Below are 25291 nucleotides of genomic sequence, written 5' to 3' on the forward strand. Positions count from 1 at the left end.
AGCCAGCTTTAAAGATGGCTCTCTATGCGTACCGGCTTCTGCCTCCCCCCTCATGCTACAGCTTCTGTACAGCGTGTCCCCACTATAAGTCACCCTGGTTTACATCTGTGTCATATTAATGTCATTGATGCTTGTAGGAACTGATGTGTTATAAGTCCTCCCATTCCCTGCTCCTAAGTTGCGCAACTCCCCCTCCCCACCAATTTGAGCCAATGGAAGTCAGCCACAGGGCAAAAATTTCCCTGCTTTAAGTTGTTTCGCTATACAGCCAGTCCCCAACTTACAAACGCATCAATGTACGAGCAGCCACACTTACAACCAGCCTCCCATTAAGCACGGCTCCGACTTACAAATGGCGATCCGCGCTTATGAACAGCGCGGTCCCATTGAAATGAATGGGGTCTGATTTACGAACACATCAAATTACAACCAAGTGCTTGGAACGTAACTCGTTTGTAAGTCAGGGACCGGCTGTAAGTCCAATTGTTTTGGAATGCATCTTGTTGTGAGGACAGCCTGTATCAGAGCTAGCAGTGTGAGGGGGAGAGGAAGGGGAAGGTGGCTCCCTGGAAGCCGGTGCTCGCAGGGAGCCTGACAGTTCTCCACAAGCACCAGCTCCTGCCTGCCCACCCTCACGCTGCTGCCTTTGATGCAGAGGCAGCACAGTGGGGGTGAAGAGGTGTTGGGAAGAGTTTAACTGATGAGCCCAAGATCACTGGTTAACCACTTACACATTTACATTGTCTTAGCCCTAGTTCAGACTGATTCACCTAAGTATTGGAGCATATATAGTAGATAATATAACAAGATATACTCTGTCACACCTCTGTTTATGGTAGTCCTAAGACTACCACCCTTGAATCTAAGCACCAATATACATCATAGAAAGAATTAAGTTGGGAAAGTTGGTATTTTGCAGTTAATTTGCTTCTACCATTTGGAGTATGACCTTCGGGCTGAAACATGTAGTCCTGCAGTGGGCAATAACTTTTGACTGGGGGCTACTTCAGAAATTTTTGAAATGGCCCCAGGCTGCCCCAGAAGGGGTGGGACCTTAGGCGGAAGGGGTGGGGCCAAGTCACTGCCATGTTTTCCCATGCACAGTCCCTGATTTGACATGAAGTCCTGCCACCCCCAGGGTATGTCTACACTACCACCCTAGTTCGAACTAGGGTGGTAATGTAGGCAACCGGAGTTGCAAATGAAGCCCGGGATTTGAATTTCCCGGGCTTCATTTGCATAAAGCCGGGCGCTGCCATTTTTAAATGTCTGCTAGTGCGGACTCTGTGCCCCGCGGCTACACGCTACCGTTACGAGGAGTCCGAACTACCTAGTCCAAACTACCTAGTCCGTGCTACCTAGTCCGAGCTACCTAGTCCGTGCTAAGCCTAGTCCGAACTACCTAGTCCATGCCGCGTGTAGCCGCGCGGCACAGAGTCCGCACTAGCAGACATTTAAAAATGGCGGCGCCCGGCTTTATGCAAATGAAGCCCGGGAAATTCAAATCCCAGGCTTCATTTGCAACTCCGGTTGCCTACATTACCACCCTAGTTCGAACTAGGGTGGTAGTGTAGACATACCCCCAGAGAGAACTGCCAGCTGCTCAGAACAGCTGGTGGTTCCCTCTAGGTGCCCACACCTCTGATGGTAGGAGGAGACTGCACTCCTCCCCGCCCCCTCAGGTCAATCAGGGCCTGAGCAGTAGCTAGTAGTTGGCTCTAAGTGCCAAGCCTCTCGCAAGGCAAGAAGAGACTTCATGTGCTCCCTCTGCCCCCAGGCCAATCAAAGCTTGGGGAAGAAGGGAATGGGCTAAGTTTCTTCCCGCCCTGCCCCCATACTGCAAGGAGTGTGTGGCACTTCTAAGCACGACACACTCCTTGCAGGTCAGGGGCCAGGGTGGGATGAGGCTTCACATGATTCTGATTGGCCTGGGGGCAGGGAGAGTGCGAAGTATCTAACCCCTGCCCTCAAGTATGCAGAGCTTAGAGGCAACTGCCAGGGTTGACTCTAAGCACCGCGCACTCGCCCATCCCTAGGCCCTGATTGGCCTGGGGGCAGGGGAGTGGCAGGACCTTCGTGGGTTGGATCAACCCATTTGGCAGGCTGGATCTGGCCTGCAAAGGCCCTTTTGCCCACCTTGGTGTAGTCCTAACTATGCTGTGTATTAACACATGTGAAAGACTTCATACTTTAAAATGTGGTTTGAGGGGTAGACCATGCTCTGTAGTCACCATATACCCCATTTTGGCCAGGACAGAACCATTTTAAAGCTCTGTCGTGTGTGTGTGTGTGTGTGTGTGTGTGTGTGTGTGTGTGTGTGTGTGTGTGTGTGTGTGTGTGTGTGTGTGTGTGTGTGTGTGTGTGTGTGTGTGTGTGTGTGTGTGTGTGTGTGTGTGTGTGTGTGTGTGTGTGTGTGTGTGTGTGTGTGTGTGCCCGCGCGCATTTGTCCTGTTTTCTCCTGCCAACTGATCATCACAGGAGGAAAAGCTCAGGAGAAAGGTTCAGGCTGGGACAACTCCAACAAGTGGGAGAGCAACAGGGCAGCAGGGGGGCTTGGGCAGATCCCAGGAACGAGGGGGAGAAGGGAGCCTTGGGCTGGTCTTATGCAGGGAGGTGCTGGGCAGGAGGAAGTTGAGTTAGCCCAAGCCCAAGCATGAGGTAGAGAGGAAGGCCTCAGGGCAGAGAGGGGTGTCCCTTTTCCCTCTTGAGAAAATATGGTCATGCTAAGTTAGGCCATGCTCTTTTTGTCCAGTTCAGACTGAACTGCTGAACTATTACAATTTCTTTTGCTGCCCCTCCCCCCAGCAATCAACGTTTGTTTGTTTATTTAGTAAGTAAACTTTGGTTGCTGAGAGGAAAAAAACCACTTTCTCATTATCTATTAAGTAAATACCCTTTGGATTCTCCCCCAATTTCAGGAAGATTCTTATGACAACAAATTATTGGCTCCTCCATACCAATTACCATTTGCCAGATATAAAAACCAACCAAACAAGCAACTATATGAAGGCAAAGCATTGGACAAGAGCAACTATTCTCAGTGGAATTACTGAAAGTAGGGCATTTATGAATAGAAACCTCACAAGCTCATGGTGCTAGGAAAGGTTCCAACTAACACTTTGCTGTGCTGCCATTTCAGGGCAGGAAAATTTTGTCAGTGGTGGCTCTGGGAACAGTGTGAGACCTTCTGTCTGGTTGGAGCTACCTCTTGAGAGCCTTTCTCATCCTTTCCTCAGTCAGGCTTCTAATGAATCCCAAAGCTTTGCCTGAAAGGATGTCAGGAGCTGTCCTGCCTCATTCACTTTCTCTTGTAATCTTAAACCAGGCTCAGGGCTTCGTGTGTAATGAAGGAAGATCCAGGCTTCAAGCAATTTTCCTTCTAATCTTTTCCATTCATGTGTAGAATAAATGTGTGATGTGCAGGGAGACATATGTGAAAGTGCAGCGCCAGCAGAAACAAAAAAACCGAGCTGTGGTGCTCTGCTAGTCAGCCCCTGGCATTTGAATCTCTCCTGCGCCACCACAAGAGCACAGCTCACAAGGAACGCTGGCCTCAAGCATGTTTTCAACTTTCATTACGGGCACTGCACGCCTAGAGGTGCCGGGGCTAGGAACTGCCGCGCCGAGAAGAGCCGGGGCTCAGCCCTGGCACCAATTAAGCAGGGCCAGGCCCACTTTAGAAGCCTTTGGGGCAGAAGAGCGGGTCAGGCAGGGCTGGGGCAGCAGTGGCTCCCGCCTAGAGGGGCTGGCGGACAGAAGCAACAGGGAAGTGGTGCCAGCAGCAGCCTTGTCTCTTCTCCCTCTGGCCGGCAGCCAGAGCTCGCATTCCTTGCTGTGCCCTCGGAGGATGGAGCCAGCCCGGGTCCCAGCGCGAGCCCGCATTCCGCTGGCCAGGCCGGGCTGTCGGCGGGGCGGCGCAGAGGGGACCTGCCCGCGGTCTGACCCTCCCTCCCGCGCGGCGCGCGCCGCATCCCGGCGAAGGTTCGGGGCCGGGGCTCGGGCCATCCAGCCAGTCGCGCGGCGGGAGCCGAGCCGGGATGCTGCCCCCTGCGGCCTAGGCGGGAGGCGCTCGGGCGGCCGTCTGCATTCTTCGCTCTGTCCCGGGGCTGCGGAGACATGAGCGCGAGGGGCCTGGCGAGTGTCCTGTGGATGGTGCTGCTGGGGCCGGGCAGGCTCTGGCCCAGCGCTGACGCCGGCTGCGCTGACGAGGGAAGGTGCTGCCCTGGTCGGGAGCCGACCTGTGCCAGCACCGGCTGGAGGCAGGACAGAGCCTATGGCACCTGTTTCTGTGACGAAGCCTGCAAGCTCACTGGGGACTGCTGCTACGATTACCCGCAGGCATGCCCAGGTAGGTCAGCCAGCCCCCGCCCGGCGCAGGGAGGGCAGGAGCATGCAGGTGGCTCGGTGCAGCCACGGCACCCTGCGGCATTGGCTTCCGCCCGAGTAGCCCCGGGGAGCTATGGAGCAAGCCAGCGTTCCCCCAGCTCTTACCGAGCGTGAGTCACGCCGCAAGGAAGAATGCAAGGAAGTGACTGAGGGTGACCTGTGCAGGGGGGCAGCGCAAGAAACAAAGTTCCATTCACCTGCAACGTGTAGTCCAGGGGAGCTACTGCCCCGGCCTTACTGGGTGTGGCGTAAAGACAGTGTAAGAACGCTGGGGGAACAGTCAGAACATGTATTTGTTGCATCTTGGTGGCGTATGCACTTGACGTTCCACTCTTCTGTTGTTGCTTTTTTCCTACTAATGAATGGGGGTAAGATGATGCGAAGGAGGCTCTGACTTTTCCTTAGAATGCAGATCACAGTGGGGACCTATTCATCTTTGCTGTCACTCACCCTCAGTCTGTCAAGAGACGGGGATGCATTTGGCCCTGTGTGAACATGGTGGTTAGGCGTTGCATTAAGCAGAAAAGCAAGACTGACCAATCTTTTCGCCTATCCCTCCACATGTGGGATGTGTTTCCAGTTGCCGGTAGTTGCTATGCTTGGAGTTTGCATGCCCACTTTTATGTACCCCATAAAATGATATGGAACTTTTTTTTAAGCCATTGTCTAAATGCTCTCACACTGTAAAATTACAAAGCTAATGGATTCACACCAGAGATACATTTGCTGAAATATGTTTTTTTAGGCTGACTGGTGATGCTAATTTAGTTACCCATAGAGCACACATCAGTTTGTATTTGAGTGCCTTACAATAATGTTTAATGTATTTATCCTCCACGCACCATTAAGAGGAAGGCAGTGTTATCTTCATTTTATGGCTGAAAAACTGATGCACAGAGAGTAAGGGCAGGTTTACACAGCAGGGCTAAAGCTGAAATAAGCTATGCAACTTGAGCTATGTCAATTGCTAGATTAAGTCAAAATAGCTTTTGGTGCTGTTTACACAGCAGGAAGTCGGAATTAGAGCACTCTTCTTCCGACTTTCCTTACTCCTCATAAAATGAGGGTTACAGGAGTCAGAATAAGAAGTCCTCCAGCTCCACATTATTTCGATATTATGTCAAAATAACTGCTTGCTGTGTAGACACGGACTGTTATTTCGGAATAATGTCAGTTATTCTGAAATAACACTGCTGTGTAGACATAGCCTTAGTGAATTGCCTAAAGTCTCGAAGAATGTCTATACTAGACCGTGTCACCTAAGATCTCGGCTTGTGCCCTAACCAACAAATCAGCCTTCCTTCCTGATACTAGCAGAGGAAAAACAGTCATAAGAAAATGTAATATGGAATGCATCAACTACAGTTTTAAAACTTCGTATAATTTACATTGTAATCTCAGGTTGGAAAAACAATGGACGGAACATCAGCAGAATTATTTCTGTGATCATTGCACTTGCTCAAAAAAAATAAAACAAACAAACAAATAAACAAACAATCAAAAAACACCTGAGCTGTTCAAGCTGTTCTGATATAGAAGCAGCAGTGTGTGGTGGCAGCAGCCTCTCTTTGTGGGGGCCCCAAACTTCCTGCAGAGGCTGCTCCACCATCCCCACGGACAGAAGCTGTGCCTGCATCCCACAGTGCAGCCTCTATCTGCAGTGAGCTCTGCCCGCTGCAGACAGAGGCTGCACACCATCCACCTGCCCGTCTATTCTCCTCCTCTGCAACAGTGCAGCGGGGGGGAGGAGGAGAGGCAGCTCTGAGAAGCCAGTGCTTGTGGGAAGCCAGCTTTTAAGCCAGCTCCCCCTCGGCACCAGCTCCTGCCTGCTGCCCTCTTCCCCCCCCACACTGCTTCTGTGGGAGGGAGCAAGGGGGGGGGGGCAGGCAGCCCAGAGCCAGCATGCTTAAAAGTCAGCTCCCCATGGCACCAGCTCCTGCCGCCCCGTGCTGCTGCCTCTGATAGAGAGGCAGCAATGCAGCAGGTGGGGTGGGGGTGGGAAGGTGGCTCCATGGAAGCCAATAAGTATGGTGAGCTGGCTTGAAAGCCGGCTTCCTTTGTGCACTGGCTTCCACCAGACCCCACACCTTTCAAGCTGTGGAGAGGGGGGGAGGCAAATCTGTGGGATCTGGTGCTTGTGATACAGGGACAGCAAGGTGGGTGGGGAATGTGTGTCATCGAGCTTAACCAATAAGTCCAGGCTTATCAGTTAATCATTTACATACACTAACATCCCTATAGTGAACTTCTATTTTTTGTGTCTCAAAAAATTAGAATTAGGACTATCAGGAAAGAGATCTGTTGAATAAGAAGGATCCATTTTTGTAAAGTCACTTTTCATACTATAACTGCACTGTTGTGATGCATTATTTGAAGCTCATGTAGAGAAAATGGGTGGAGAGTGGTAATAGACCATATAAAGAGAGGAAAGAAGCAACTATCACATGGGGAAAAAAAAGGAACTGGACATTTATTTGCAAATTCTGTTGCTCTTGCAAGTGGCTGTTATTCAGGAAGATCTAGTAATAGCTACTTTGTTTCTACAGGCTATTTACAATGCCTACCTGTATATGAGGAAGGGAACCAACCCTCTGCACTGTGATGTCCATAGATGTATAGTTGGAGGTTATGCCACATATGTGTCCTCCTCTTTTATAAACCCCACGGGGCAGCATGATGATGCATGTAGAGAGATGAAGCACTGGGGGAAAAAAAATGATATTCTTATCAATAAACTAGGCAAATACAACTTAGATGGGGCTACTATAAGGTGGGTGCATAACTGGCTGGATAACCGTTCTCAGAGAGTAGTTATTAACGGTTCACAATCCTGCTGGAAAGGTATCACAAGTGCGGTTCCACAGGAGTCTGTTTTGGGACCGGCTCTGTTCAATATCTTCATCAACAATTTAGATATCGGCATAGAGAGTACGCTTATTAAGTTTGCAGATGATACCAAGCTGGGAGGGGTTGCAAGTGCTTTGGAGGATAGGGTCATAATTCAAAATGATCTGGACAAATTGGAGAAATGGTCTGAGGTAAACAGGATGAAGTTTAATATGGACAAATGCAAACTACTCCACTTATGAAGGAACAATCAGTTTCACACATACAGAATGGGAAGTGACTGTCTAGGAAGGAGTACAGCAGAAAAGGACCTAGGACAGGGGTTCCCAAACTTTTTGACACGGGGACCAGTAAATCCATTCACGAGCTTTCCGAGAACCGATAACATTCATTTGAATATTCATTAAGCAAATGACAAATATGCAAATACGTTGGTTTTGGTCCTCCCAAAGCCCTCAGGGCCAGCTTTAACAAAGCTTTTGATACGGCCACCTACAACATTCTTACCAGCAAGTAAGTTAAGGGAATATGGACTGGAAAAATGGACGTAATCCAATAAAACCCTGCACCACCACATCGTGTATTGAAAAGGGGCTCATTTATTTTCAGAAAGCTGACACCATCTTTGGAATTTTTTTATCCATATTCTCATTCCGGATGGTGAATGCACCAGGTTCTCTCCATTCTGACACATTGTAGTGCCTTTAAACCTCACTGTCAGCAGTGGACCACAAGCTGACAGTGGACCACAAGCTGATAGTGGACCACAAGCTAAATATGAGTCAACAGTGTGACGCTGTTAAAAAAAAGCAAACATGATTCTAGGATGCATTAACATGTGTGTTTGAGCGAGACACAAGAAGTCATTCTTCTGCTTTACTCTGTGCTGGTTAGGCCTCAGTTGGAGTATTGTGTCCAGTTCTGGGCACCGCATTTCAAGAAAGATGTAGAGAAATTGGAGAAGGTCCAGAGAAGAGCAACAAGAATGATTAAAGGTCTAGAGAACATGACCTATGAAAGAACACTGAAAGAATTGGGTTTGTTTAATTTGGAAAAGAGAAGATTGAGAAGGGACATGATTGCGGTTTTCAGGTATATAAAAGGGTGTCACAAGGAGGAGGGAGAAAAATTGTTCTTCCTGGCCTCTGAGGATAGAACAAGAAGCAATGGGCATAAACTGCAGCAAGGGATGTTTAGGTTGGACATTAGGAAAAAGATCCTAACTGTCAGGGTGGTTAAACACTGGAATAAATTGCCTAAGGAGGTTGTGGAATCTCCATCTCTGGAGATATTTAAGAGTAGGTTCGATAAATGTCTATCAGGGATGGTCTAGACAGTCCTGGATCCTGCCATGAGGGCAGGGGACTGGACTTGATGACCTCTTGAGGTCCCTTCCAGTCCTAGTATTCTATGATTGCCTATACCTCCAGCTTCTCTCCAATCACAAGATGGAAACTCAGAAAAAGCATGCATTCACTTTTTGTGGTGCCCCTCCAATCTTGTACCCCTCCAATGAAGTTTGAGTGCCAGTGCTGGCTTCCCGCTGAGGACTGATGAAGGAAGAAAGCTCCGAGTCTCACCACCCTATCCAGCTCCAGGGGAAAGCAAGCAGCTTCGTTTGCTGCTGCTTTCCCTCCCCCCAGCTGTGGGAACAACAGCACAGGGATGAACTGCCTGGAGGTTTTCCCTGCTGCTCCCACTGGCCAGAATTGTCACCAACAGGAACAGTGGGAGGCTGTGCCTGGGACATGATGACTGGGAGCAGCAAGGTTGCAAAGCTAGGTAAGCATCCCTCCATTCCTCTCATGCTCAGACCACACAACCTCAGTCCTCTCGCTCACACCCCCGTTGTTGCCGAGAGCCTGCAGCCCCAATCTACTCCCTTTCCTTAGTCCTGCACCTTCCCCCCTGGCCAGACTCTGCACCCTCCCTTGCTTCTACACACTCCCTCCTGGCCACTCACTACATCCTCCTGTCCTTCTGTACTGTCCCCTATGGCCAGATATCCTACATCCTGCTCCTGAACTCTCTCTCCTGGCCAGACTTCACCCTCTACTGCACCCAAACTCGCAGCCAGACCCCCACTCAGCCTATTTCAGCACCCTATCTCCTATGCAGACCTCCCCACTCTCATCCCCTACTGCGCCCCCATCCCTAGCCAACTCCATGGCAGTCCTCTTCTGCACACTGAACTCCTCATTTTGGCTTCACTCCAGAGCCTAGGGGGCTCACAAAATCTACTAACCCCAGGACCTAAAAAGAGTTTATCTGACCCATGGGAAGCTCTGAACCTGGGTCCTTCCCCACACTCCCCCTGAGACTGGAGCACCAGGAGAGTGAGGTATCTCAGTTGAGGGGATACATCAGTAAGAGTTGAGGTTTTTGAGAGGGAGGTTGCCTCTCACTTTTGTGTAGTTCCTGACTGATTTTTCTGTGGATCAGTGGCCTTCAACCCAAAAAAGGTTCTGTATCCCTGTCATAAATAAAGACAATGTTAAAAACTTTTTTTGGACATAAATTAATATTTTACTTTATTTAAAACACATTTTGTTAAATTAAAATTATAAAGTTTAAGCACTTAGTTTAATTCTTTTGATTAATAATATTTCCTTTTTCACCAGTTATATACACCCACTTATGTTATAGTTCCATTATAGTGCCTAATAGGAACAATTTAGTATGAAAGGTATTTAGAGATAAGCAAAAGCATGCAGAATGTCATGCAGGCAATATTAAAACTTTAAACAATTTAAGAGATTTCCATAGCAGTAAGAATCTGTAATGCTAATATGCGTACCATTATCTTCTATATATTTGAGTTTGTTTGTGCCCATGTGTATCTGTTCAAAACTCTTCCTAAATGCTAAGTGCTAGGACCACCAAATTGAGTATGCAGCTTCCTCGTATCATAACTTAGAGCAAGTTCTTGAAGGGTTTGGTTGTGCCAGGGACACAGGATATTCCCAGAATGGGATTGCTTCTCATAACCCCAAACAGAGAAGAGACAGAATCACGAGGCAGGTGAACAGGGCTGGCTTGGGGCTCATCTTCCTCCCCATCCAGGAGTGCTGCAGGCTTAAGCCTCCCACCTCCCCAGAGGCCCTTTAGGGAGAATGCGGGGGCTGAAGCTCCTCTCCCCAATTTGTTCTGGATCATTGCTGGCCATTCCTCTTCTTCAGGGAATGAGGGAAAAGTGCACAGTTTGCTGCATTCCTCATTGTCTGGGGAGCACAGGGTGCAGATGAGTCTGGACCAATCCCAGGCTGGGGAAATGCACCCCTTCCCTGGCTGTGCCCACTGCAGCTGCAGTAGCCATGGAGAGGTCCCAAGCTACTGAGATGAGAGAGGGCTGGGGTAGTCCTCTCTCCTTGAGGAAGCTTGCATATTGAACCCCTCATTCCCAGCCTCATCCCAGAGAAATGATTTAAATTAATAAAAAAAATTAATTGATTTAAGGACCTGAGCAAAATGGGGTAAATCTTCTAGTGCTTTATAATAATTCCTGAAGTGGCATTTCCATTACACAATCCTGAATACAATTTTATTGAGAAAATAACAGCACCAGAAAACTGATTTTGATATTTGATGGTATTTTGGGAGGAAACATAAACTAGTGGATAGGCTGAAAGATCCCAGTGGAGTTAGACGACTTGGGCTCTAATTCCAGCTGTGTCAGTGGCCCAAGATGACCTTGGGTAAGGCACTTCAGTTCTCCGTTCCCTGCTACTTTTTGTCCATTTTTTATTTGGCTGTAAGATTGTTAGGGCAGACAGTTTCCCACGATGGCTGTGTCTACACTGGGCCACTTATTCTGCAAAAGCAGCCACTTTTCTGGAATAAGCTGCGAGCTGTCTATACTGGCTGCTTGCTTTTCCGGAAAAGCAATGATGATCTAATGTAAAATCGTCATTATTTTTCCAGAAAAACTATGCTGCTCCTGTTCGGGCAAAAGTCCTTTTCCGGAAAAACTGTTCCGGAAAAGGGCCAGTGTAGACAGCACAGTGTAGACCGCGAAAGGGCCAGTGTAGACCGCGAAAATGACGATCGGGGCTTTTTTGCGGAAAAGCACGTCCACATTGGCACGGACGCTTTTCTGGAAAAAGTGCTTTTCCGGAAAAGCATCCTGCCAATGTAGACGCGCTTTTCCAGAAATACTTATAACGGAAAAACGGTTCCGTTTTAAGCATTTCCGGAAAAGGGTGCCAGTGTAGACGTAGCCTATGTGTTTTTACTCAGCACATGGGACAAGCAGGTGCTATCATCATACCAAAATATACAGTTAAAAGAACATTTTTAAACGGTTTTGAGTGAAGTCTAGATGTAGGCTGTAAGGAAACTGAGATATTAATGCATATGGAACTGTCCCTACAGAATGGTTAGTAAAAAGGAAAAATAACTCCTATGTAGTGTCATAGTATAAATACTGCATTTTGTAATCAAAGGGACAAATTCTTCCCCTAGATGTATGCATGCAGTTTCCATAGGGCTTGGTGCTTAGGTGAGAAATGGATACTAATTTAATTGAAAAAATCCCAGAGAAAGCAAATTAATATTGAAGATGGCTCTCGTCCTAAGTTCATGGAAGACAATGGGAATCTTTCCATTGACTTCCATGGGCTTTAATTAAGGCTGTGTGAAAAAAATTATCTTGTACTCAAAATACAGAAAATATTGTAAGGACAATAATGATTCCGGCAGACAGAGATCCTTTTGTACTTAGTACATTCCATTCCCTTTCCATGTTCAGGTGTACATTCTTACCCCTGTGGCCTGTGCATGACCCCATAGACTAACTCTCTACTTGTCATGTATGCCTTATAGTCTTTTTGTACTGCATTTATTTACCTAGGGGAAAAATGACTGCAGTCTAAAGTTAAAGCCATTAACATTCTATGTCTGTTCTTCTGCCCCTCACCTGTCTCCGCTGCCCAGTGATCCCTCCACCATATGCCCAGTAGAGGTCTGCAGTTCTCTTCTCGCTCCACATTACCTGCAGGGGAGAAGGATGTGGTCTTCTCCCACTGTACCTCCCTCTCCTATCTGTACCTTCAGCTGCTATCCCTGGTCGGTGGACTGTAGTGTAGACATACCTTTTGGGAATAAATTACCAGCAGCAAGATTCTCTAGAAATAAAAGTCTACAAATGGTTCTAAGGGGAAACCAGTAACTCCAAGGAAAGAGATGAGTGAAGAGCAGATACCCCCTAACTCTGCTGTTTTAAGTTTTATTTTTCTCATCCTTTAAACCAACATTAAGAATACATGAATTGACACACTAAATCAGACCACAGATCTTTCTAGTCCAGTATCGTGTCTTCAGTATGACCATCAGTAAATGTTTCAGAGAAACATGACAGAAACCCTGAAGTGGGCAATTATGGAATAATCTTCCCAAAGGAAAAGTTTAGTCTTAAACCTCAGTAAAGGCATCCCCAGAGGGTCTTAATGCTAGAGTTGTTAGAGGGTGCTACTGTAAGATACTGATATTGACTGCTAGTAATATTCAAATATTGCTTTGTAGCTCTTCCGTGCATTGTCGGAGAGTGGAGTCACTGGAGTGGCTGTGCGGAGCAGTGTAAGCCTAATTTGCGAATGCGTAGGCGCTATGTGAAGCAGGAACCTAAAAATGGTGGGGAACCTTGCCCCCCACTTGAAGAAAAGTCTGGCTGCCTGGAATACCTGACTTACCAGGGTCAGCACTGTGGACATGAACACGGTACTCTCACTCTTTATTTGAATTGCCTGATGTCTTTTGTCATTACTTAATAATAGGTTCTCCCCACCCCAGGCACTGATGATAATAAGTTGCAGTTACAAGCTACATAGTACAAATGCATTTTAAAACTTTGAGAAATACAAAGTGAATGAAGGAATATCTTTTTCTGGACCAACTTCTGTTGGTGGATGGGACCTAGCTTTAGAGTTTTACTGAGCTCTTCTTCAGTTCCACAGACCTTCCTTTTAAAACTTTTTCTTTTACTTTCATATTATTTCATAGCTGCTTGTTCTTTCTGACAAATATTTACTTACATCTATGGGGCAAGGTTTGGATTTCAGGGGTAGTCCAGAATCTTTCACATGGTCTCATAAAAGGCTCCTAACATCTTGCAGCATCAGACCCAATAAAGAGGAAACAATGTATATAAGGTGTATGCACTTCACCTAAATGACAGAGGGTGTTATTGGAAGTGTTTACAAGGAGTTAATTGTTCAAAGAATTGTAACTCCCTACTCCTTTCACTTTCCTGACTTAAGCCACTCAACAGTTTTAAAATCCATCTTACAATGTGTTCCTTTAAGCATTTGTACTGACACAAACACAAAAAGTCACTCTTTATTGGCTGCTCCAAGACCTCTTTCATTAGGGCAGTTTCCAAAATCCAGGAGCTCTAAAAGGGAAGATGGAGGAAACAAAGCTTGCAGGAAATATCTTCCTCCCAGAGACAGCTCTAGATAAGTCTCTGAGCCCATGTAGAAGCACCCAAGAAGTTGTCTCTGAAGGAAAAATGGAAGCTTGATCCATGTGGAGGGCATTCAGCTGAGATGAGGTACTTCAAGAGGTTCCTACATACCATAAAGGGCAGCTTGAAGCTTTGTTGTCTCAGATCTACATGAGCCATTGGGATGGCCATGCTAGAATAGTATGAAGCACAGAGTATAGTAGCATTCTGAGTACCATCCCCATATACATTGTTAAATAACAGCCCCTTCCACTTACTTATCCATGGGGTCACAAAAAGCTTAGAAAAGGAAAGCCACCAATAAATCCACCTTCAGGTGGGACAGCCATAGTTTATGGAAGTCAGTGCCCAGTACTTGCAGGGTCTGAGTAGGTTCTTGGGATAGGTGTTGAATTGAAAGTGCTACCTTTATTTCCATCATCTTCCCAACAGAGAGGGAGGGAAGCAAAATCACCCCAAGGAGATGCTCTAGGAAGAAAATAGGGTCTTGCTGTTCTATTGGAGACCACAACATTTTTGTTATGTGAGTGACCAAATAACCCTGTTACTTTCAAGTGATCTTCTGAGGGTATTCTAACAATGAGAATTAGAGGGGGTAACCATGTTAGTCTGAATTTGCAAGAACATTGAGAAGTCCTATGGCACCTTATAGACTAGCAGATACATTGGAGCACAAGCTTTTGTGGGAAAAGACCCACTTCGTCAGATTCACGTAGTGGAAATTCCAGAGGCAGGTATATTTATACAGGCATAAGAAAAGAGTTCCAATCAAGAGTAAGGCTAGAGATAACGAGGTCAATTCATTCATGGAGAATGAGGCCCAATTCTAGCAGCTGACATGAACACCTCCACATCAGCTGCTAGAAGTGGGCCTCATCCTCCCTGACTGAATTGACCTCGTTATCTCTAGCCTTACTCTTTTGGAACTCTTTTCTTATGCCTGTATATTTATACCTGCTTCTGGAATTTCCTCTATGTGAATCTGACTAAGTGGGTGTTTGCCCACGAAAGCTTGTGCTCCAATGTATCTGTTAGTCTATAAGGTGCCATAGGACTTCTTGTTTTTCTAATAATGAGAGACAGTTGGCTGATCCAGATCCAAATCTAGCTCACTGCCTTTGGGAAATTCTTCAAAATGGCAAAATAAAGAAGAAAGCTTTTCTTGCCTCTAGAATACCAAAACTCCCTTACTAAAGAAGAAACATTTTCTTAGCTATGAGATATAAGAATCTTCTGCAAGGGAGGCAGCAGAAGCCCAGTTTGTCTTAGTTATGGCTCCAAGATGAAAGGACTCTCTTGAGGATAGAAGGGCTATGGTAGTCCTAAACAGATGACATCTCCTTACCTTCTGGTAGTCCTTTCTAAGACCAATTCCTCCTAAAGTCTATAGGGACTTGTCCTGTGGGTATCTATAATCCATAGGGGGTTGCTGGAATGTGGGTCTTCTTTAGAAGCATGTACCCTGTGGTTTAGGACTGGCTGATACATGCATGCAAGAAGTCTGTGTGTGAGTGAGGATGGGAAGAGGGTTAAAAAAAAAGCCTGCTGCCAAAAAGGTTGCAGGAGGGCCACAAGAACGACATTTTAAACCCTTCTTGCCTGGATCTTTCTGGAAGGACATTTCTCTTGTATTCTTGTTCTATGGCATATTAGAGCCTCGTTTATAAATGAAAGAGTGTGGCTTCTTAGCAGACACATGCAAACAGTAGGGCTACGTCTACACTGGCCCCTTTTTCGGAAGGGGCATGCTAATTTTGAAAGTGGGAATAGGGAAATCCGCAGGGGATTTAAATATCCCCCACGGATTTAAATAAACATGTCCGCCGCTTTTTTTCCGGCTTGGGGAAAAGCAGGAAAAAAAGCGTCTAGACTGGCCCGATCCTCCAGTATAAAGCCCTATTCCGGAGGATCTCTTATTCCTACTTCAAAGTACAGAGTAATGGCAAAGTACAGAGTAGAGTCAGAAGCAAATGAAGGCCTTTGAAACAGAATTGAAAATACAAAGGAAGTTTAAATTCCTGTTTCTTTGTCTTTGAAGATTAGAAGCAATCTTTCAAAGGTTTTTCCAGTCTGTGCACCAACAAAATGAATGTGCATGTGTTCACGCAACAAATTGGGTATTCAGGCATGTGATTAATTGATTTGCACATGTGGCTGTTCAAACAAAAATGGGAAGAATGATTTGTTAGTATCAGATGCCAATTTAGTGGCTTATATGAAATGAAATTATGTCAATCCAGTTCCTACTTAGTAGGTGTGTAGATCATCACCAAAAAGAGACAGATAGAGAAATAGTTGCAGTTGATATAATTGGCAGTTTGCTAGGATTAAATGGGCATGGAGACTGTTACATCTTGGCCTGCTGTCCCTTCTAGATGGTCATCAGTTTGTTGTAAGTGGACCCACATGCTGGATCACATGCTCAAAAGTCCCCTGGGTCTCATAGACTTTAAGGTCAGAAGGGACCATTATGATCATCTAGTCTGACCCCCTGCACAGTGCAGGCCACAGAATCTCACCCACCCCTCCTAGAATAATCCTCACCTATATCTCAGATATTGAAGCCTTCAAATACTTTGAAGACCCCAAGATGCAGAGAATCCTCCAGCTGTAATCTGTACCCCATGCTACAGAGGAAGGCGAAAAACCTCCAGGGTCTGGGTCAAGTCTAGTCACTGTTCTGCATCTATGATATATTCCTCTTGTTTCAAGGCCTTCTTTGTGATATGGGACTTCAAAGTCCAGTCACTCTAGTCCCACAGTGCACTCACTCAAACTTGGCTCAGTTGCTCCCTCATACAGCTAAAGTATTAACAGCACTGCAAAAACTTGTGCCAGGGACCAGATCGCAATGCCTAGATTGGGGCGTCAACCAAGCCAGACACCTAAGACAGTAACTGCTGCTGTGGGGTGAGTGCAAATGGGCTTGCTCTGCAACTCCCCACTAGGACCTGTTATTCCTCAGGGGTGGCACCAAACCCTTCCCCATTCCACAGGAGCAGGTCACTGGGAATGTTGGAAAGTATGCTAAGTAAAAGCCCTCAGTTGCTCACACACACTCCTCCAGAGTTCTGTCTAGCTGTGAGCCCTTTGACTTCTTGTTTAACCCCTTTGGTACAATGTGAAAGCAAGTGTGACCTTCTTAGGATGTCATCTGATGAGCTTATACACCCCTAGTCTCAGCTTGTTCTGCCAGCCCCTTTTACCAGTCTGTTCTAGGTCCCCTTTATCTGGTCTTACTGGGCCAGGCTCACAAGCCTCTTCCAGCCAAGCACACATGCAGCCACCAAGCACCCACCTCCAGAATGATACAGACATTGAGATCAGCTCTGGGGAGACTCAGTTTCAGGGACTTGCCACAGCCTCAAGTGTTAACATCTCTTGGGAGTAAAAATCCAAAATTATATGACATTCACTCCTCCCTCACTGTGGAGGAAGGTATGCACAACTTCCTGCCTGCCTCCCAGTTACAAATTACATAAACAAGATATACATTTATTAACTACAAAAGGTGTATTTTAAGTGGTTGAAGAGGGGGCAAACTACAAAGGAGATTACTAAGAAAATAATACAAAACATGCTGTCTAAACTAGATTCACTAAAGAAATTGGTTACAAATAATTCCTCACCCAAATTACTGTTTTAGGTAGAGTCCTTCACAGACCATAGGTATCTTTCGAGCCTGGGTCTAATGGTTCTCCTCCTCCTTCAGTTCGAGTCCTTTTGTTTTCAAGTATCCCATTAGGTTGGATAGGCAGGGGATAAGCGAGGGAAGGCCATGGTTGTTTTCCTTCCCTGCCTTATACAAGATTTTCATAAGGCGGTAATCCTTTGTTTGATTTCCCTACCTCCCAGTGGAACAGTTCAGCAGATCAAGATGGAGGCTATCTTGAGGTGACCAGGGCACCTGACTCTGAGGCATCAGTGTCCATGAATCAATGACACTATGGAATGTCTGCAGGAAGGCTAAGCATTTTCACAATTTATTGTCCTTGCTGATGGGCTATCATGCCTGTCTTGCTTTTCCATGGTAGTACCAGAAATGTTAGCAATGGGTGTCACCCAAAATGGCAGAGATAAAATACAGATGCATTAATCATTATTCCTAAATTCAGGTACAAAAATGGTACATGTGTACAAACAGGAAAATCTTATTCTGTAAATCTTAACCTTTCCAATGATACCTTACATAAATTATCTTGCCTAATGTACATCAATTATATCATATTGATAAGCATATTTTCATAAATAATATGTGTAATGTCAGACCTCCCCACATTACTGCCAAAGGATTGGTCACTGGCCAATGTGGAGGCAGTATACCTAAAATTCTTTTTAGCTTTGTTTAACCAGTCACTATAATTATAAAAGACACTGGTTAAGTATAGAACTTTCTAAAATAAAAGTCCTGAGATCTCACCTCTTCTAAGTGAAAAGTCTTGTCAGAGTCCTACCTCTTTCTCCAGCCAGTGCTTGCATATGGTGATGGATGGCCTCTGCATACTCAGACAAGAATTGCCTCTGAAACTGCGGCCAGGACTACACTAAAAAGTTACATAACTCACTTACGTTGCTTAAGTGTATACAAATACATACCATTGAGAAATGTAGTTAAACAGACTTAACTTCCAATATAGATAACATTAGGGTCAACAGAAGCATTCTGCCTCTGAGGAAAGTGGATTAACTATGCCAATTGGAAAAACCCCATCCATTGCTGTAGGGAGTGTCCACATTGGAGTGCTACAAAAGTAGACAAGCCCAAATACAGACTCTCTTTTGGCCACATTGCCACTGGCAGCTTTGTCCCTTTCCCTCTCCATGTTTCTGCGCTGGAACTTAGCTGTTTCAGATCATGTGGATGGGCCAAAGGTTGAGAGGCAGTCAATGGCCCCAGATGGTTTTCTTGATTGTTTTTCAGTGATGTGTCAAGCACTTTTCCTGGGCAAGTAGCTGATTGAAATACTTTATAACTTCTGGTAAGTTGACACTTAAAACATTGCATCAGAGTAGATATGCTGCTGTAGCACTTTAATGAAGACACTATATTGACTGGAGAGAGCTCTCCTGTAGGCATAATTAATCCCGCTCCCTAAGGGTGTGTCTACTCAGCAAGGCTAAACTTGAAATAAGCTACACAAATTGAGCTATATCAATTGTGTAGGCTATTTTGAAATAGCTTATTTCAAAATTGGGAGCATCTGCACAGCACTTTGAAATAGAGCTCTCTTTCTGTGCCTTCCCTTATTCCTTGTACAATGAGGATTACAGAAGTCAGAGCAGAAGTCCTCCAGCTTGACAGTATTTCAACATTATTTTGAAATAGTCCACGTCTACACAGCAGGCAGTTAAGTTATTTTGAAATAATGCTAGTTATTTCAAAATAGTGTTGCTGTGTAGACATCCACTAAGAGGCAGTAGCTATGTCAGTGAGAGAGGCTCTCCTGCTTGCATAGTGCAGTCTATACTGGTGCTTCATTTAGCATAACTAGGTTGATTAGGGATGTGGATTACTCCACAAAGTTATTCTGTTGTGTGGATCTGCCCCCTCCCCCCCATCCTTTTAGGCCAGGCATGTCCAAAGTCCAGCCCGCGGGCCAATTGCGGCCCGTGTTCCGGTTTAATACGGCCCCCCAGGTAATTTGGCAATATCTATCTTTTATGGCCCCCAACGAATCCATATGTATTGAGATGAATACATTGTAAAATCTCAGTTAATGTCAGTTGGTCTAAATCAGTTATAAATATATTTGGACACAACATGTATACTTGGTGTTATGTTCCTGTTCATATTTTTTGAACTTAAAAGTTGACAGACAACCTCTATTACCAATAATATGTAATGTACTTTACAATGTTCCTGACACATATTTCAGCGTCCTGGATTTTTTTTAATCTGGCCTTCAGATATGAAAGGCAGAGTGACTTAACACCTGTTTAGATTTGTCATCCATGTGATGAAATGAAAAGTATGCCGTTTGCAATAAACTTTGCATAAAATAGTTAATTTGTGTTTAATTTTAATGGTTCAAAGAATGTCAGGCAAAATGGTTGGCCCTCACGCATGTTCACTTCATCAAATCTGGCCCTCTTTGAAAAAAGTTTGGACACCCCTGTTTTAGGCAGTTAGTACATAACATAAAATGGAGATCTTAAAAAAAAAATGAGGTTACAAATTGGTGATCACAATCTGACCCAGATATTTCACATTCCAGCTTTGAGATCAGACTGTACTCATTCCTCATTTCAGAACTGAAGGATAGAAGTTTGCTCAGGCTGTAAAGTTTTTTCAATAAACCACTGACTTCCATCGCTGATATCTTTAATGAGACATCATTTCTGTAATAAAGACAACATAATTGATTCTATAAGTAAAATATAGATTAGATGTCCATCTCATTTCATAAAGGTTGTATTCTTATTCTATTTTCTCTCTTCAGTTCCTGCTTTCATAACTACTTCTCAATACAGTAAGGAAAGAAAAAGGCGAGCTGTCTCTCCATTATGGTCTTCTGATACAGAGGAAACTGGGTAATCTATCACATGTTCATTTGGATCAACTTGTTAAGTAGAAAGTATCTATCTACAGAGAGAAATTTAATTTGATATGGAATAATTTAAGGGCAGCACACAGTTCTAAATAACTACATATCTACTTTTCCTCCTGTACTGCATCTTATTTTTTGTCATTATTTTATTGGATAACTATCCTGAATTAACTTAAAAAACAGTGAGTAGCCCTGCAGCACCTTAGAGACTAACAAAAAATGTAGATGGTATTATGAGCTTTTGTGGGCACAGCCCACTTCTTCAGATGAATGGAGCTAGGGGGTCCAGAGCTGCAAATAAATAGCAGAAAAAGTGGGGATGGGAAGGGAAAGAGAAGGGGAAAAATTGACAGAGGGGATGAAGAGGGAAAGTGAAGGGGAAAAAATGGTCAATTAGAGTGTCTGTGCTAAATGAGGCCAATAGATTGGACTATAATTGCCCGATACATAACTTAATGTCATTAGGGTGATGAATGTAGCAGCCCATCCAAGTAAAGTCTTTGGTTCAGACCAAGGTTCAAGATGTCAAGCTTGTAAATAAAACCAAGTTCTGCAGTTTCTCTCTCAGGCTGGTTTTTGAAATTGCTCTGTAATAATATTGTCACTTTTAGATCCATTAGTGAGTGCCTGGGCAAATTACAATGTTCCCCAATAGGTTTCTGTATTATCATTTCAAATATCTGATTTGTGTCCATTAATCCTTTGTCATAGAGACTGTCCAGTTTGGCCAATATACATGGCAGAGGGGCATTGCTGGCACTTGATGGCATAGATCACATTTGCGGATGTAGTTATATGAGCCGCTGATGTGGTGCCTTATGTGGTGATGATGTCACTTGTATAGGTGTGTGGACAGAATTAGCACCCCTCCTTTTCTGCTGTCTATTTGCAGCTCTTGACCCTTTGCTCCATTCATCTGAATAAGTGGGCTGTGCTCACAAATGCTCATGATACCATCTACATTTTTTGGTTAGTCTCTAAGGTGCTGCAGGATTACTCGTTGTTTAAGTTTTTTCAGTTACAGACTTACACTGCTACTCCTCTGGAACTTTTATCCTGAATTAGACATTCATTGAGGTCATGGAAAATTTTAGAGTAACTACTTAAAAAAAATCAATAAATAAAGCTAAAACAAAGTTAAGTAAATCTGAAACTATGAGAAGCCTGAGAAGTTATACATAGATTGCTGCATAAACAAAATTGGCTGAATGTTCCCAGTCCTAAAGGCTGCTCTATTAAGGTTGCTTGGCAGAAGCTGTACAAATATTTAGCTCATCGGTTTTATCTACTCAGCTCCGCTACTGTCTTCAGTGTTCTATCCTAATGATTTTCTTGGGCCAATGAAACCAATAGGCATCCTGAAAATAGTTATACATCAAATTTTATCTTTTACTGTTAACAGACTGAAAATAGGGAGACTGGAGCCTTATTAAGTGTTTCATCTTAATTTAAGAAGCTGATTCACAGTTCAAACATGATATAATGTACAAAATGTCAGAACCAATGTTCATAGTTTGAGTATCACTGAAAGGGGTTGTAACTTAGCCACTGTTCATCAAATGACTCATAGGAAAGAGATGTTTAAACTCTGTATTATTAATACTTTTTATAAGATGCCTGGATATGGCATAAAATTGATTCACATCCTTGCATCTGACAAAGTTATATTCATCAATACTAAACCCAGTTAAAGTGGTACTTTTTTCCCTCCATGCCCATACAGATATTGTGTGGAATTTAAAACTGAATCACTCTCTCACCATTGCACCATGGAGAATCGGCCATACGCCCGCTGGATGCAATATATACGAGAGGGATATACTGTGTGTGTAGCTTGCCAGCCTCCAGCTATGAATACTGGCAACCATCGTTGTTCTGGAGATGGCCTGGGTGCTGATGGGTAAGGGATGGAAGCTATATTTCAATGTTAGGAGTCTGAATGCCTCTTGTATAATAGTTTTAACATACAGCACTGAGCTCTGATTTCACATACCTTCTATTCAACTGAATCACAGGAATTTAAGAAAACTCAGAGTTTAAGCAGTGGCTAAAGTGAAGCAAAATGGTGAAATATAAATGTAAAAGCTGAACTGAAATAGCTCACATTGGTGTGCTGCTGTAGCTGAGATGACTTCTCCATTCTGCTCTGTCCTATAAGAAACCCTTCTTCCAGGCTGCAATTCAGTTAGAACTTTATGCTTTACTTACAGTGGCTGCTGAGATCAGGGCCAAGATATTTAGCAAGTGTATATTAGAATTTTAAACATCTCATTTTATTTGTACATTAATATCTCCAGTGTCATGTAGCCAAGTATAGTAGTTTTAAAACTTTTGCTTGTACTATGAAAAAGGAGGAATGGGGCAGCTTCTGTACTGAACAAAGCTTGATGATACTGTAGGTCCACCATCCTTTTAAAGTGGGAGTGCTGTAATGTGAATTTTAATCCCAAACTCTAGGGCTATGTCTACACTAGCATGATTTTCTGGAAATCCTTTTAACGGAAAAGTTTTCCGTTAAAAGCATTTTTGGAAAAGCGTGTCTAGATTGGCAGGACACTTTTCCGCAAAAGCACTTTTTGCGGAAAAGCATCTGTGGCCAATCTAGATGCGCTTTTCTGCAAATAAGCCCCGATCGCCATTTTGCGATCGGTTTTTTTTGCGGAAAACAGTACTGTGCTGTTTACACTGGCCCTCTTGTGCAAATGATTTGCGCAAGAGGGCTTTTGCCCGAACGGGAGCAGCACAGTATTTCCGCAAGAACACTGACGATCTTACATGAGACCGTCAGTGTTCTTGCTGAAATTCAAGCGGCCAGTGTAGACAGCTGGCAAGTTTTTCCGCAAAAGCAGATGATTTTGCGGAAAAACTTGCCAGTCTAGACACAGCCTAGCAGTTATAGGTTGGCACATTACTCTGTCAGACTCCATATACCCAATGTGGTTAACCAGACAGGGATTAAAAATCATCAGGTATTTGGGACGGATTTTTTCCATTTTTACATTATAACAACATGTATATTATAAGTAGTGTTCAAACATCCTGAAGATGAGGCCCTATTGCACCAGGCATTGTACAGAGAAAGGACAAGCTCCAGAAAACTTACACTATAAGGAATAAGATTAATTTTATTAATTTATCTATCCTTCAAAGCAAAACAATTTTAATCGGTCTGAGCTGTCAGTGTTATTTACTAAAAGCATCCAATGTAGCACTGTTGTAAAAGTTAAATTTATAGGTCAAAGAAAGCATTTGAAAACCCACATTCCATTATTTCTTTTAAAAAAATCATTTACTCTCGGTCACATTTCAGAAATAAAGTTCTCCGATGGCAAGCTGTTGGTAATCATCGGTGCCAAGGAACATGGAAGAAAGTTCGGCAAGTGGAACAATGTTCCTGTCCTGTTGTGCATAGTTTTATTTTTACATAAAAGTTGGAAAGAGGATTTTGAAGAACCTCTATGAACATCTTTAAAATCCATTTAACCCTCTGTGAAGCCACAAGAATGATATTTTTCTGCTGTGCTTGCTTTCTGATTCTTAATCAAATTTAAAAAAAAAAAAGACTTTGGGAATTCTTCTGATTGTCTGCCTTTTACAGATAAGAAGATGGATCTTTCTACTGCTGAATACACTATGCACTACATTCCCCCCCTTTTTAAATTAAAATGATTGAATGTCTCGAACATGAGTAGTTTCAGTTAACTCTTCATTGATAACAAGGCACTCTTCACTATCAGAGGAACAGATCTGCCCCATGGGATATAGGAACTGCATCTCAGTTCAAATGCTGTGTCTCTCATCAGACAAGTCAAGGCAGCTATATTGTACTGAACATAAACATTTAATGAAGGTGGATTAGTACTGTATGTATTCCTTGTCCAATGCAGGCAACCACCTTCATATAAAAAAATTAAAGCTACTCAACTAGTTTACTTCCTTTTTTGCATGGAAAGCCTCACTGACTTAATACTGCTTACTTAATACTGCTTACAAAAGGGATTTCTTGACATATGAGGCTAACAAAGCAATCGTAACCAAATTACAGAAAATTCTTAATGATAGACCGACTTGAAAAGGAGTATTCTTTCATAGAAACCAGTGTAAATTTAGATTTATTGTTCTATTGTCTCTGCTATAGTGATATCACAGATGATTGACCCATCTCAAAGAAAAAAATGCTCATTTTCATTAAAATTTTATCTGGATAACAGCAGTGAAGTGACAAAATGTACTTGAACTACTATTCACTGGCTAAAAGTTTTGAATAGGATTTTTAAAAGCACTAAGTATTGGTCTAGATCTGGTCCTACTATAGAACTGACACATTCCCACTGTAAGGGTATGTCTACACTTGCACCCTCTTTCGATAGAGGGATGCAAATGAAGACATTCGAAATTGCAAATGAAGCCAGGATTTAAATATCCCACACTTTATTTGCATAATCACGTTATGGAGCTATTTCGAAATACAAAACGCGGTTATTTCTTGAGAACACCCTTCTTCTGAAATAAACCTCATTTTATGAGGAATAAGGGTTAGCAGTTATTTCGGAAGAAGAGTGTTCTCTCGAAATAACCGCATCTACACTGCGTTTTGTATTTCAAAATAGCACCATAACGCAATTATGCAAATGAAGCACAGGATATTTAAATCCCGGCTTCATTTGCAATTTCAAATGTTTTCATTTGCATCCCTATCTCAAAAGAGGGTGCAAATGTAGACATACCCTAATAGTACTTATAAAGACTGAATTGCAGGTCTCTCTTCTGATTGCTTTCAATATAACATCTGTCTTAGCTGGTTGACTACTGTAATATTATGGAGGACGAGTCTCCTATTGCTTTAGGTTTGGCCTACTCCTGAAATCACGGACACTTGATGCAATAGGTTCTCTTTAGTTTTAGATTCAAGGACTCCAAGGAAGCCATTGTGATTATCTGGGCCAGGGGTTCTCCCTCTGAATGTCTGGACTCCAAAGTGGGTTTCAACTCTCTTTTGATGGAGTCACTAATGCTGTTTTGGACTTGCTGAGGCACACAGCTGAAGCCA

At 43.9% G+C, this 25291-nt stretch overlaps 2 protein-coding genes across 2 annotated transcripts in view; one reads left to right on the forward strand and one right to left on the reverse strand.

Annotated features, from left to right (window-relative positions):
* Window positions 1–3251: 3251 nt before the first annotated feature.
* Window positions 3252–23924, forward strand: SBSPON (somatomedin B and thrombospondin type 1 domain containing). The gene is made up of 5 exons (XM_006131526.5): window positions 3252–4348; window positions 12754–12948; window positions 20134–20224; window positions 21965–22141; window positions 23552–23924. Exons 1-5 carry the CDS (start codon window positions 4117–4119, stop codon window positions 23667–23669), a joined length of 813 nt encoding a protein of 270 aa, XP_006131588.3. The 5' UTR covers window positions 3252–4116; the 3' UTR covers window positions 23670–23924.
* Window positions 17217–25291, reverse strand: part of TERF1 (telomeric repeat binding factor 1) — a 65850-nt gene continuing 57775 nt past the window's right edge. The window contains exon 10 of the mRNA XM_075920523.2: window positions 17217–20032. Within this exon, the coding sequence (XP_075776638.2) occupies window positions 20027–20032 (6 nt within the window). The 3' untranslated portion in view covers window positions 17217–20026. The remainder of the gene's footprint in view (window positions 20033–25291) is intronic.

Source organism: Pelodiscus sinensis, chromosome 2 (genome assembly GCF_052426305.1).
Source record: "Pelodiscus sinensis isolate ZL-2025 chromosome 2, ASM5242630v1, whole genome shotgun sequence".
Taxonomy (NCBI): Eukaryota; Metazoa; Chordata; order Testudines; family Trionychidae; genus Pelodiscus; species Pelodiscus sinensis.

Excerpts from the sequence above, each read along its gene's own strand:
- SBSPON (XM_006131526.5), top strand. The coding sequence starts at position 4,117 with ATGAGCGCGAGGGGCCTGGCGAGTGTCCTGTGGATGGTGCTGCTGGGG. Across the intron at positions 12,949-20,133 it reads GCACTGTGGACATGAACACG|TTCCTGCTTTCATAACTACT; the intron begins GTACTCTCACTC and ends TTCTCTCTTCAG. Across the intron at positions 22,142-23,551 it reads GATGGCCTGGGTGCTGATGG|AAATAAAGTTCTCCGATGGC; the intron begins GTAAGGGATGGA and ends GTCACATTTCAG.